Here is a 15,338-nt window from a genome sequence, read left to right on the forward strand (position 1 = left end):
GGGAGCGGGTTCGAATTGATGAAAATACTAAAAAACAAGAGTTTATGGGGTATATGCAATTGCGGTCGAATTGCCGCAAATGTCGAAAAACGGCATTTTCGACACAAAAAAAATATTTGACAATGCAATACAGTACTTTTCGACAAAAAAACGGACTTTTCAGATTCGACTTTTTAAAATTCGACAGTTGTCAAATTCGACATGTCTGCAATGGTAAAAATGCGGCTTTTCGACAAAAGTATATTCAATTGAAGAATGTCGATTCGACAACAGTGCTTTTCGACAGTAATTTCGTCAATTTCATTCCGCCTCACTTTGCTGGCGGAATCTAATAAAAAAATTTAAAAACATGGGGTTTTTTTTGGTGTTTTTTTTTTATTGCTAATAGCATATCTATTTATATTAGAAGGGATTAGGTACTTGGTTTGTCTATTAGGAGATACAACTATTATTTATATATTTTTTAAAATTATATATTTTTTTTAACTGACTAAAATAGAGAGAGCATGGTTTTCAGTGGGAAGGGGTGGGAATGGGTTAAAATCCAGAAAAAAAAAATGCGTGGGGTCCCCCCTCCTAAGCATAACCAGCCTCGGGCTCTTTGAGCCGGTCCTGGTTGTAAAAATACGGAGAAAAAAATTACAGGGGATCCCCCGTATTTTTAGAACCAGCACCGGGCTCTGCGTCCAGTCCTGGTGCAAAAAATACGGGGGACAAAAGACGTAGGGGTCCACTGTATTTTTTAACACCAGCACCGGGCTCCACTAGTCAGAGAGATAATGCCACAGCCGGGGGACACTTTTATATCGGTCCCTGCGGTCCTGGCATTAAATCACTTACTAGTCACCCCTGGCCGGGGTACCCTGGAGGAGTGGGGACCCCTTAAATCAAGGGGTCCCCCCCCCCCCCTCCAGCCACCCAAGGGCCAGGGGTGAAGCCCGAGGCTGTCTCCCCCCCCATCCATGGGCTGCAGATGGGGGGTTGATAGCCTTGTGACAAATAAAAGAATATTGTTTTTTGCAGCAGAACTACAAGTCCCAGCAAGCCTCCCCGCAAGCTGGTACTTGGAGAACCACAAGTACCAGCAAGCGGGGGTAAAACGGGCCCGCTGGTACCTGTAGTTCTTCTGCAAAAAAATACCCAAATAAAAAAAAGGACACGCACAACGTGAAAATGAAACTTTATTACATACATGCCGACACACACATACTTACCTATGTTCACACGCCGACTCTGTCCACGTCTCCAAGTAGAATCCGGGGTACCTGAAAATAAGATTATACTCACCTAAATCCAGTGTGTCCTGTTCTTTTTTTGTAATCCGCGTACTTGGCAAAAAAACAAACCGCATACCCGATCCACGCACTCAAAGGGGTCCCATGTTTACACATGGGACCCCTTTCCCCGAATGCTGAGACCCCCCCGTGACTCCTGTCACAGAGGGTCCCTTCAGCCAATCAGGGAGCGCCACGTCGTGGCACTCTCCTGATTGGCTATGCGCGTCTGAGCTGACAGACAGCGCATCGCACAGCCGCTCCATTATCTTCAATGGTGGGAACTTTGCGGTGAGGTCACTCGCGGTCAGCATACACGCCGGGGAGTGGAGCCTCCATGCAGAGGTCTTTTAACTTCTCGTTTACAAATGGGGCCTTCCAGATGTGGACCTGATGGCGTCTCGACACAATCACAAGGTTCCGGTCTTCGGAGCAAGGACAAGAGATCCTCAAGCAGCGTTCGTGGACGCTCTGGCAATTCCATGGCACTTTCGGCTGCCGTACGTGTTCCCTCCGGTGTCACTCCTGCCCAATCCTACTTCTGATCGCTCCAGCGTGGCCCAGACGGCACCGGTTCTCCGATCTACAGGGCCTCTCGCTAGATCGTCCCCTTCTACTTCCACAACGACCAGACCTCCTCATTCAGGGCCCTTGTGTTTACCAGGACTTGGCCCATCTGGCTTTGACGGCTTGGCTCTTGAAGCTTCCATCTTGAGGGCCAAGGGTTTTTCTGAGGCGGTCGTTCAAACTATGTTGAAGGCCCGTAAGCCAGCTTCTGCTCGGATTTACCATAGGGTCTGGAAATCTTACTTTACTTGGTGCGCGTCTCATAATCATGACTGTTTCAAGTTTAGTACGGCCAAACCGTTGGCATTCCTACAGCAGGGCCTGGACTTAGGCCTTCGTCTGGCCTCCCTCAAGGTTCACATTTCTGCCTTGTCTGTTTGGTTTCAAAGAAAGATTGCTGCCCTACCTGATGTTCATACCTTTCAGGGCGTGTTGCGGATTCAGCCTCCTTATGTACCACCTGTGGCCCCTTGGGATCTGTCGGTGGTTCTGGAGGCCTTGCAAGAGTCTCCGTTTGAACCTCTTGTGTCTGCAGACCTTAAGTGGCTTTCCCTTAAGGTTTTGTTTTTGCTGGCTATCGCTTCAGCTAGAAGGGTCTCAGACTTGGGTGCCTTATCCTGTAAGTCCCCCTATCTGATGTTTCACTGTGACCGGGTGGTTCTTAGAACGCTTCCATGTTATTTATCCAAGGTGGTGTCTTCCTTCCACCTTAACCAGGAGGTTGTGGTTCCGGCCTTTAATTCTCCTGAGTTGTCATCTAAAGAGCAGTCTTTGGATGTGGTACGGGCTCTCTGTATCTATGTGAAGAAAACCTCCTCTATTCGGAAATCTGATTCTCTTTTTGTACTGTTTGGTTTTCACAAACGTGGCTGGCCTGCTAACAAGCAGACTTAGGCCAGATGGATTAGAATGGTGATTGCACATGCTTATGGCCTTCCAGTTCCTGCTACTATTAAAGCCCATTCTACTCGGTCTGTTGGACCTTCTTGGGCGGCCCGCCGTGGTGCGACCCTTGAACAATTGTGCAAGGCGGCTACGTGGTCCTCAGTGAACACGTTCATTAGGTTCTATGCCTTCGATACTTCCGCCTCCCAGGATGCTTCCTTTGGACGCTGGGTTCTTGTGCCCGCTACAGTGCGTCCCCTCCCATAAGGAACTGCTTTAGGACATCCCCGATGTTAATCCTTGTGGTGCCCATTGTACCCCGCAGCAGAAAACGAGATTTATGGTAATAACTTACCGTTGTTAAATCTCTTTCTGCAAGGTACACTGGGCTCCACAAGGCGCCCACCCTGACGCACTTGGCTTCTTTGGGTTGGTATGGCATTAGCCGCTGACACCCCCTCCTGTAGTAAGTCTGTGGTGTATGTGGCTATTCACGATTGTCGTCTGTAGTACCTGCTACTGCATTGGACTGGTTAACGAAACTGAGCTCCTGTGCATGGAGGTGGGGTTATAGAGGAGGCGGTGCTGTGCATCTTGGGAACAGTCAAAGCTTTGAGCCTGTTGGTGCCTCGGATCAAGATCCTTCTCTACACTCCGATGTTATTCCTTGTGGAGCCCAGTGTACCTCGCAGAAAGAGATTTATCAACGGTAAGTTCTTACCAGAAATCTCGTTTTTTCTGTACCTTTCCCCAGATTTGTGCCTCGAGACAATCCGGTCTCTGAGGTCTACAGACAATTCCTTTGACTTCATGATTGGTTTGTGCTCAGACATGCACTGTCTAGTGTGGGACAGGTATGTGCCTTTCCAAATCATGTCCAATCAACTGAATTTACCGTTGGACTCCAATTAAGCTGTAGGAACATCTCAAGGATGATCACCATGATCAATTTTGAGCTTAGTGGTAAAGGCTGTGAATACTTATGTACATGTGATTTCTTAGTTTTGTATTTTAAATACATTTGCAAAAATCACCAAAAAAAAACTTTTTTCATGTTGTCATTATGGGGTATTATGTGTAGAATTTTGAGGGGGGAAAAAATTAATTTATTCCATTTTTTAATAAGGCTGTAACATAACAAAATGTGGAAAAAATGAAGCGCTGTGAATACTTTCCGGATGAACTGTATATCCTTGCTGCAGTCATGTTAAACAGCCCTTCTATAGTCACGCTTATTCATGAGCGAGTTTACTAATGCTGGGTGTGTGTTTGTGCATTTTCCCCCTGAAATAAAAATATAATTAAATTGTGCTTAGATGTCATTTTTGGGTTCAGTTATGTGGTGTTCCAATTGTCCACATATTTTAAGGTTGGCAGCGACCAGTTCTGGTTTTACCTATCACCTTGACCATAAAAAATTTGATTTGGTGCTAGACCACCAACCTGTGGTACCCCTGCAAGTGCTTCATGGCGCACCTGTAGCACATCATCTGTGAAAATATATCTTAAATGTATATATACAGAATACATAAATGCATACAGTATTATAAAAAAAGATTATGGTAGATTATTTATTACATTATACTGTACATATAAAATGAAAAATATTTGGTGTTTAAAAAAAGAAAACAGCTTTTCAGTTTTGTAATATTCAATAATAAGGCTATGTATCGGCAGTTTGTAATAATGCATTCGACTTTACACTTGACACAATACAGTCTTTCTACACTTGGGTTAGTATTTTAAAGCCTTTATACAGAACTGGGTCAGGATGCTGGCCGAACGCTGAGTTTTTTTTTTTATAGGGGCAATCCCTTATAAGGCAAAACCATGCCTTGTGATTGCCACTTTAAAAAAAAAAAAAAAGTCTGAGTTTGGCTGGCATCCCACACAGTTGCCGAAGTCGGGTGGCATTACATCTGGCCCCCTGTATCCACTACTTAACCACTAGCCTGGCATGGTCGCATCAGATGCGACCATGCTGGCAAGTGCTCTATCTGACCTGGTTGCACAGGATGTACCAGTCAGAGAGTGTTAGCAGCGGCAGGGAAGAGAAACTTCCCTCCGCTGCTGCTGTCAGAGGGACCGGAAGGTCCCTCTGCCTCCCTTCACTCTCCCCTACTGATTGCCGTGCTGCCGATCACTGCTGATCGGTCCGCATGAGAGGATCCCACCCTCCAGCGGTTGCAGACAATGGCAGCCGCTGGGGAGTGTAAATTAACCCTCCCAAGCCACACCCAGACCCCACCTGTATACCTGGAGGCTGTCCCGGTTTTCAAAATGAAAGCCGCAATGTTCCGATGGTCGCGATTTTCCAGATCGATGTTTGGGGACAAATATTACCAAAAAAAAAAAAAAAAATTTATATATATATATATATATATATATATATATATTAGTGGTGGGCAACGATTAAAATTTCTAATCGCGATTAATCGCATGATTTTCTCAGATTAATCGCGATTAATCGCATTGTTATGCGCAAGATTCAATAATGAATTCAAAAGTAGTGTATTGCGCTCCTGATTGGCTGCCAGTACTTGAGTTCCGATTGGCTCGCTGGCGGCCACCAATACACTTGAAATGGCCCTGGCACTGTCACGGTCTCCATGGCTGCCCGCAGCTAACTACTGTATGCACCAGCAGCTGGGAGGACGAAGAGAGCTGATTACAACTGCACAGTGCTAGGGGGGGTGATCGCCACAATCACCCTCCGCCAGGGCTGCCATCAGAAATTAAGGGGCCCGGGACTGACAAACGCTGCCCCATTCCCAGTGGTGCAAGTAGAAAAAATGTCTTACGGGTGTGGCCAGTGCAGGTATACATGCCCCCTAGTGCCAGATATGCCCCCAGTGCCAGGTACACATGCCCCCTAGTGCCAGATATGCCCCCAGTGCCAGGTACACAAGTCCACCCCAGTGCCAGATATGCTCCCAGTGCCAGGTATACATGCCCCCCCCCCCAGTGCCAGATATCTAAATTCTTAAGGGTACGCGTACCCACCCTTTCCCGCATACTTGCACCGCTGCATTCCTCCCCCCTGCATTCTACAAAACTTACATTTTGAGGGGACCCGGGAGGCAGCAGCAAAGATCGGGACAGGGCCAGCTGCCTGCGAACCGCCAGGCAGCCACGGCATGGAGGAACAGAGCTGCAACGCTATTATTACTACAGAGCCTGCCGTGAGCCAATCGGAGGTCATGGGCCGGCAGCCAATCAGGAGCTGCCAAATGGCAGCTCCTGATTGGCTGCCGGTCCGTGACCTCCGATTGGCTCACGGACGGCATTGTAGTTAGAATAGCGCCGCGGCTTAGCCTCTGTCCTTCCAAGGCAGCTGCCGGTGCGCAGCGTTAAAATAATTGTCGCCCATTAATTAGTTAATGCGTTAACGCGATATTAACACGTTAACTTGCCCAGCCCTAATATATATATAATATATATTTTTTTTACTAAAATAATTTGAGATAGGGTTAAATTCATGTTCTTCACCTAATTCACTCATAAAAAAAACCCAGACAATTTCGGAGCGGTTTTTGGCGAAATAAATAGTCAGTTAAGTGGTTAAGGTGTTGGGTACATGGTTTTCAAGGCAATGATTAGTCTTTTTAATATTTTAGTCAATTAAAAATTTAGAAGAGACTCTGTGGTTTGGCATGTGCTAGCATCGATGTATGCACAGACTCTTCTAAGCACTGGTCCTCGCGCATGCGCATTGATTTTTCTGCAGATGGGCGGTCGTACCTGGGCATCTGCCTTCCTTTTGGTGTACGCTGAATTTCATTTGCATGTTCGTATTCATGCAATATTGTATATGCCTGCTGTCACTATTACATGCATCTCTGAATCAGGTCCACTGTACGGTATTACAGCTGACACGTTGTGCAAAATATCAACATAAGAATGTGAACATGGACGTTATGTTGACAAGTACAATGTCAACAGTCTCATCGATATAACCCCAACTGCATTAATCCTAACCCTGAACCTGTAATGTCAGCATTGTGACTATTGACAGAATGACCACGTTGACATTGTGAATGTTGAGATTACCTAAAGGGTAAAAAAAAAGGGAGAGACTAGATGGGCCAAGTGGTTCTTACCTGCCGTTAAATTCTATGTATGTTTCTATGTATGTTTAATTACATGTTCACTGTCCACTTATCAACACTGTTGACATTCTGAATGTGACATAATGACTACATACCCTGTATTATAGCTTACTGTGTGTAGACACACTGTTGTATATTATACAGATTTTTCTCTGCTAAAATGTTTACAAGCTACCTTGAACTATCCCACTACAGAGGTCACATGGTCAAAAACAGTCACGCTGCGCTTGCATAACTGTGAAAGGCACAGTAACAGAGATTCTTCCTCCGTATTTAAGAGGCAGGCCATGGTGTGACCAGTGAGAAAATTGCAGAGGATATAAAAAGTGTGCAGATATGTAGTGTCTCACCCAGCATTGCTGGACACAAGTACAATATACAGTACCAGTAAAAAGTTTGGACACAATTTCTCATTCATTTGAATGAGTGTGTCAAAACTATTGACTGGTACTGTATAATATATATACATACATATATATATATATATATATATATATATATATATATATACACACATATATATATATATATATCTATATATCTATATATATATATATATATATATATATATATCTATATTATATGTCCCTCCAGGATATACTGCCCCCACCTGGTGGGTGGCAGCTAGAAAAAATATCTGGGGAGAACATTATTACAGTACAGCTGTGTTGTGTTCAGTCAACTATAATACAGTAGAGTTGTGTCACCACAGACAGTTCTGAGGATACAGTACAGCCACGTCCGCACATATTCAGCTATAACAAAGTAACATTGCATTTACACACAGCTATAATACAGTACAGTTAAGGCCACAAGGTCAGCTGTAATACCATACAGCGAGTCCAGTTATCTTTCATACAGTACAGTGTCCACACAGACCGCTATAACAGAATACAAATATGACAATCACAATCATCTTTTTTGGGGTGATTGAAACACTGATATGTTCTGGCAATGGGGCTAATTGGATAGCCCAGGTGAGGTAATTAGCCGTGGTAATTTTGTAGATAAAGTTTGTGTTCATTGAATCATCAAAAAGCAAAGGTGTCACTAAATCAGTTGTGTTCAAAAAAATTATTTATTTTGGAATATTCCATATTTTGGAATTTTAGATATGGGAAGACTCAACCTGTGTAGTGAATGGTGCATGTGTAACTGTGGCTGTACTGTATTATAGTGAACTATGTGAGGATGTACTGTGGACACTGCTATAATATTTTATAGCTGTGGACACAACTATATTTTAACTACAGGAGAAACCAATTATTAAACTTTCATCGTCCTCCTTAAGGGTTGCTATTGCAACCAGGGGATAGCTCCTAAGGAATGTGGTCTCAGCCTTGTTTTGTTTCCCCATTTAAATGTTCCTTCTAAAACAAGACAGGCAGTGATTGGCATGAATGTTTGTCTGAATCGTCAGTAGAAAATTGCTGGTTATTCTCCTAAATTTACTACTTCTGATGGCTGCAGCCTTATAAATGAGTCTTCTCCATTCCAGGCACATATCAGTGTTAGTGGAGACGATCAAAAAGGGACTCAATGATCCAGATTCAGAAGCGAGGATAATCGCACGCAAGTAAGTATCTGAAATCTCCGGTCTATAAATTTTAACCAGCACGAAGTTGCAGAATTGAAGACTTGGTTGTCTGTGAAACTGACAGTCATTTCGGGTTTTGCTTATACTAGAGAAATATACTCCTGCTTGCTACAAAATTGTTGTATAACAGTCAGTCATTGTGTGTTTGGGAAGTTTTATATCTGCTTTTGTTTTCAATATCTGGAGATATCAAATATATTTACACATAAAAATAGTGTTAGTCAAGAAATTATCTTATATGAAAGAACTTTCTAGTCTCATACTGTACACAAACCTTTCTAGAAATATGTTTGTTGCTGAGACTTTTACTTCTGCATGCATAACCCCATATCTTGCGTCTTATGGATGCTAGCCGGGGATGATATTTTGTAATGTTACTATATTAACACATGTCAGCTTCCTTTATTCCTAGTATATAACTTTTATATCAACCTGTACATCGTAACGTTTGTCTGTTTACACTCCATTTGGAATTAAACAGAAAATTGGAATTATCAAAACTGAAGAATTGTTTGCATATGTATAATCTCATTTTCGTAGGTGTTACTGGGGATTCCACGGTCATTTCAGTAGAGAAGCAGAACAATTATTCCACAGTCTGGAGTCCTCATATCAAAAAGCACTTCAATCCCATTTGAAAAACTCTGACAGCATCGTCTCCCTCCCTCAGTCAGACCGTTCCTCATCCAGTTCCCAGGAAAGCCTGAAGTGAGTCTAGGATCTCTAATGTGTGTTCCACAGTTACTGCTCTGGAATAGAGATTTCCTTTAATAGCACCGGAAATAATAACTGTATAAATATAACAATCATAATGATGGCTTGTGTGATAGTGATGTAAATATTGGTCCTTGTATGAGCTAAATAAGTGAAGCCCACTGGTAACACAACAATATTAGAATTAGGGAAATTTAGATCTCTTCATTGTATTGAACGTTCTTGTATCTTCTGATGAGCAATGTTACTAGTCCTTGTGCTGTGTGAGTATGTGCCTTACCTGTATTTGATGTAAGACTTTCAGAATCCTGTGCGATTGTTCTGTGTATCTGACTGTAGTGATTTCCGTAGTCTAGTTTCAGTGGGCACTGATCAATGTAAATTGTCTTCTGTGATCAATTAATGTTTGTCTTTCTCCCAGCCGCACACTATCAGCCAAAAGAAGCCCCCCTGGCAGTTCTGCGTCCAGAGGTGAGTGTTTAACATAATACCTAGTGTGCAGCATCTGTACTAAAAGAAAAACCATTGCTCTGACGTTTGATTTTGTTCCATTCATACAGTTTCCACAGTAAAGTCTGCAGCTCTCCCTGGTTCTCTGCAACGGTCCCGCAGTGACATTGATGTGAATGCAGCAGCCAGCTCCAAGTCCAAAGTGGCATCTTCTAACACATCCGCGCCTTTCAGTTCGGCTGCTGCTTTGCCACCTGGGTCTTATGCATCCTTAGGTGAGGAGAAACCCACTACATGCGTCCCATTTTCACAGCAGCTCAGTCACATATGCACTCCATGTAGGCCTGTGCACCATACACTGCATTTCTGCAGATTGGAGTTGGCTCACTACACTTGGAGAGATCATACCGTGCTTAATTCTTCTGCACACTGTGATTTTCCTTTTCCTCAAACTATTCCCTATAATTGAGTTTAGTATCCTAGGAACAGACATTGGGTACATTTCCAGGCTTTATTGGTACACAAACTCCATAGGGAATGCAGTACATTTAAGAATAGGTTCCTGACTCTCAGGGGTTAATCATCACTTACTAACTTTTTGAAATTGCTGATTTAGTTCTTTCACTAATTCTCCCCACTGTCTCCTCTCCCTATTTTTATTTCTATGTTTAATTTGCCTAAAGATGGTCCCACTGCTAAATCTGAGGGTAAGCTGATTGTGTGACAGAGGTCTGTCCAACCAGGGTTTCTCTCTCTGGTATTCATCTGTGCTTCCTGGTGCTCTGCATGCTGCGTAACGTGTCTGTGTACTGTGCATTCACTTCTGCTGGCTGCCTGGTAGCAGCTTTCATCTAGCGCACAGGATACATTCCTGTTACATCATTATACATGGATTATTCATGTAGCCATCTATTGTGGGTCCCTCCTTCTGTGAAACCCCCCTTCCTTTCACAGTTAGACAGTCGTCAGTGCACTTTTGTTGTACGTCTCCACCTCTCTAATACATATTGTAAGAGCTGCGGCGATATGAGAGTGACACATTTGGGTTTTGTCACTTCGGGGATTTTCCTGCTGTCTGCAGTTACCTTTAAACATCCTTACGTGCTGGATAAATGAAATGTTAAGTATAAAGACAATGCTCTATAAAGAAGAGAGAAGGTTCTGGGCCAGCACTGCTGATAAGACTCATGAAAAGTTCTATAGCATGGAACCTTCAGTCTAAATCCTCTTTATTTCTGTCAGTTCCTTCTTTCTAATAATGCTTGTGACAAGATTAAAGATGGATGTTTTCACTATATAGCATTGCCTTTGTTTTAGTCGGCTCTGTTTCTTTTTCCCAAATGGTTTTATTTCTCAAATATATGTTTTTAGACGACAAGCTGTCATAGAGCTGTGCTTATCTATGGAGAAGCAGAAGGAAGTGTAGCCCTGACGTAAAAGGTTCCCTCCACAAGTACATTCAGTATTTTCTTTCAGCTTATTATACAAGTTAAGGCAACACGATTGCGGAGAGAGAGTATCCCTGTAAATATCCTCAGCACCCCCATAAAATATGCTACAGGGAGTGAGTACAGTTTGTCCTTAAAATAATAATGTTGACTTGATTGTAGTTGATTATAAAATTAAAGAAGTGAGAACAATGTTCAGAAGACTATGATGGTTTATATGAATCCCCTTTGTACGTCCCTTTCTGTACACAGCTCTACACACTTTCACATACACAGAATACACACAATACAATGCACACACACAGCTCAAATAATGTATGAGGATATATATTATATAGAAAGTTACTTAACAAAGAACTATACTCCAAGGTTGAGGTGGACACTCCAGGTATAGAAGTAAAATTACTGATCATTACTTGGATGGGAGGGAACCTTTTATCTGTGCGTGCAAAGGTGACCGGATGGGGGTTCTGCTTGAGAATAGATGTGGTGCTTGAAAAGCCTGAAATAATGCAATTTTTTCACCCATTAGTTATAAGACCCTTTTGTAAATCTTTAGGTTCTACAATGTTAAGGGTCATGATTTTGATGTTATGTATAGACAATGTGCCCATAATTTAAAGTTTTGAAATTTAGAACCATCTATAGAATGCCTCCAAATTTATTAAGTATAAAAATAATTTTAAAATCTGGCAACAGGGGAATATGTGGCGCTCTACATGGTAAAATGCATGAAAAGGTTCCAACAAATGAATTATTAAGAAAAACATGAAATTAAAATTACATTTCACATTTTTATTTTTTCTCTGTATAAAAACTGAAAATGAAACTGAACTGACCTGAAATTAAATTTCAAAATGAAAACAAGTGCGCACTTAGATTTATGCGCAGTTTCTACTCTCTAGTGCAGGGGCACACTTTTTATTTTATTTTTTTATTTCAATCCCCAGGATTTTACAGACAGCTCTGAATTGGGAAACTTTAATTCTGGGTACATTGTGCTCAAAAACTTCAGAATATTTACTGTATAAGGATAGAATCGATGGATTTCTTTAAGTACTTTCCTGTAGCACTTGTATAGTGTATAATTAGAATCTTGTTTCATTAAGAATTGTGTTTGATCACTTATTTAGATCTTGTGTGCTTCATATGGGCTGTTGTGACCGTAATGCTGGTGATTTGGGATAAATTCCATTTTTCTGTTCTGTGGCATGTGTTAGTAATGTACAGTTCACATATGAAACTCTGACAATGATTTTAAATATGTATCTTTCGAAAGAACAGGAAATAGATGTTTGTATCGTGATTTTAGGTCCTTTATACCTGAGATTTTGATTCTATTAGATTGACTTATTGTACACTCTGAAAGATTAGAATATACATATTGCATGCTGATAAAGCAGTTGCGCCGTCTGTAGTTGCAGATTTCAGCTTCTTTCTATGTAGCCCAATTTCAGTAGTTTGTTTACGGTTTGTGTTTACATCATATAAATGTATAAAAATATGTGAGTAATGATACCCTTGTGCAAATTAAATAATATATTTGAATCACCTGTGAAATACCACAGATGACACGATCTAGTGTCAATGGCATCTCCATTTTCTCTGACGTCCTAAGTGGATGCTGGGGACTCCGTCAGGACCATGGGGAATAGCGGCTCCGCAGGAGACAGGGCACAAAATTAAAAGTTTGACCACTAGGTGGTGTGCACTGGCTCCTCCCCCTATGACCCTCCTCCAAGCCTCAGTTAGGTTTTTGTGCCCGGCCGAGAAGGGTGCAATCTAGGTGGCTCTCCTAAAGAGCTGCTTAGAATAAAAGTTTGTTAGGTTTTTTATTTTCAGTGAGTCCTGCTGGCAACAGGCTCACTGCAACGCGGGACTAAGGGGAGAAGAAGCGAACTCACCTGCGTGCAGGATGGATTGGCTTCTTAGGCTACTGGACACTAGCTCCAGAGGGACGATAACAGGTACAGCCTGGATGGGTCACCGGAGCCGCGCCGCCGGCCCCCTTACAGATGCTGAAGAGAGAAGAGGTCCAGAAATCGGCGGCTGAAGACTTCCCAGTCTTCTTAAGGTAGCGCACAGCACTGCAGCTGTGCGCCATTGCTCTCAGCACACTTCACACCGCGGTCACTGAGGGTGCAGGGCGCTGGGGGGGGGGGAGCCCTGGGCAGCAATGTAATTACCTTTACTGGCTAAAAATACATCACATATAGCCCCTGGGCTATATGGATGTATTTAACCCCTGCCAGGATTACAGAAAAAACCGGGAGAAGAGCCCGCCGTGAAGGGGGCGGGGCCTATCTCCTCAGCACACAGCACCATTTTTCCCACACAGATCCGCTGGTGGGAAGGCTCCCAGGCTCTCCCCTGCACTGCACTACAGAAACAGGGTTAAAACAGAGAGGGGGGGCATTTTTTGGCGATATTATTATATATTAAGCTGCTATAAGGGAAAACACTTACTATAAGGTTGTCCCTGTATAATTATAGCGCTTTGGTGTGTGCTGGCAAACTCTCCCTCTGTCTCCCCAAAGGGCTAGTGGGGTCCTGTCCTCTATCAGAGCATTCCCTGTGTGTCGGTACGTGTGTGTCGACAGGTATGAGGACGATGTTGGTGTGGAGGCGGAGCAATTGCCTGTAATGGGATGTCACCCCCTAGGGAGTCGACACCGGAATGGATGGCTTTATTTATGGAATTACGTGATAGTGTCAACACGCTACAAGGTCGGTTGACGATATGAGATGGCCGGCAAACCAATTAGTACCTGTCCAGGCGTCTCAAACACCGTCAGGGGCTTTAAAACGCCCATTACCTCAGTCGGTCGACAGACACGGACACTGACTCCAGTGTCGACGGTGAAGAAACAAACGTATTTTCCAGTAGGGCCACACGTTACATAATCACGGCAATGAAGGAGGCGTTACATATTTCTGATACTACAAGTACCACAAAAATGGGTATTATGTGGGGTGTAAAAAAACTACCTGTAGTTTTTCCTGAATCAGATGAATTGATTGAAGTGTGTGATGAAGCGTGGGTTACCCCCGATAGGAAGTTGCTAATTTCAGAGAAGTTATTGGCATTATACCCTTTCCCGCCAGAGGTTAGGGCGCGCTGGGAAACACCCTCTAGGGTAGATAAGGCGCTCACACGCTTATCAAAACAAGTGGCGTTACCGTCTCCTGATACGGCCGCCCTCAAAGATCCAGCTGATAGGAGGCTGGAAAATACTCCAAAAAGTATATACACACATACTGATGTTATACTGCGACCAGCAATCGCCCCAGCATGGATGTGCAGTGCTGGGGGGGTTTGGTCGGAATCTCTGACTGGAAATATTGATACCCTGAATAGCGACAATATTTTATTGACTATAGAGCATTTAAAGGATGCATTTTCTTTATATGCGAGATGCACAGAGGGATATTTGCACTCTGGCATCAAGGGTAAGTGCGCTGTCCATTTCTGCCAGAAGAAGTTTATGGACGCGACAGTGGTCAGGTGATGCGGATTCCAAGCGGCATATGGAAGTTTGCCGTATAAAGGGAAGGAATTATTTGGGGTCGGTCTATCGGACTTGGTGGCCACGGCAACAGCCGGAAAATCCACCTTTTTTACCTCAGGTCACCTCCCAACAGAAAAAGACACCATCTTTTCAGCCTCAGTCCTTTCGTTCTCGTAAGAACAAGCGGGCAAAAGGCCATTCATATCTGCCTGAGGCAAAGGAAAGGGTAAGAGACTGCAGCAAGCAGCTCTTTCCCAGGAGCAGAAGCACTCCCCCGCTTCTGAAAAGTCTTCAGCATGTCGCTGGGGCCTTACAAGCGGACTCAGGTCCGGTGGGGGGGGTCGTCTCAAGAATTTCAGCGCGCAGTGGGCTCACTCGCAAGTCGACCCCTGGATCCTGCAGGTAGTATCACAGGGGTACAGATTGGAATTCGAGACGTCTCTTCCTCGCAGATTCCTGAAGTCTGCTTTACCAACATCTCCCTCCGACAGGGAGACGGTGTTGGAAGCTATTCACAAGCTGTATTCCCAGCAAGTAATAGTCAAGGTACCCCTACTACAACAAGGAAAGGGGTATTATTCCACGCTGTTTGTGGTACCGAAGCCGGACGGCTCGGTGAGACCTATTCTAAGTCTGAAATCTTTTGAACACTTACATACAAAGGTTCAAGTTCAAGATGAAATCACTCAGAGCAGTGATAGCGAATCTGGAAGAAGGGGACTTTATGGTGTCCTTGGACATCAAGGATGCTTACCTCCATGTCCCAATTTGCCCTTCAAACCAAG

The 15,338-nt window shown here is 43.5% G+C and overlaps 1 protein-coding gene across 34 annotated transcripts in view; it reads left to right on the forward strand.

Moving 5' to 3' along the window:
- CLASP1 (cytoplasmic linker associated protein 1) overlaps positions 1-15,338 on the forward strand; it is a 773,091-nt gene that overhangs the window by 374,057 nt on the left and 383,696 nt on the right. For 20 of the 34 annotated variants that reach the window (XM_063933995.1, XM_063933998.1, XM_063934002.1 and 17 more), the window contains 5 exons: positions 8,334-8,411; positions 8,973-9,140; positions 9,568-9,617; positions 9,707-9,871; positions 10,280-10,303. In XM_063933995.1, coding sequence (XP_063790065.1) covers positions 8,334-8,411; positions 8,973-9,140; positions 9,568-9,617; positions 9,707-9,871; positions 10,280-10,303 — 485 coding nt within the window. The remainder of the gene's footprint in view (positions 1-8,333; positions 8,412-8,972; positions 9,141-9,567; positions 9,618-9,706; positions 9,872-10,279; positions 10,304-15,338) is intronic. The other 14 variants (XM_063934000.1, XM_063934007.1, XM_063933997.1 and 11 more) reach the window with 1 other exon arrangement.

This window comes from Pseudophryne corroboree, chromosome 7, assembly GCF_028390025.1.
Source record: "Pseudophryne corroboree isolate aPseCor3 chromosome 7, aPseCor3.hap2, whole genome shotgun sequence".
NCBI classification, from domain to species: domain Eukaryota; kingdom Metazoa; phylum Chordata; class Amphibia; order Anura; family Myobatrachidae; genus Pseudophryne; species Pseudophryne corroboree.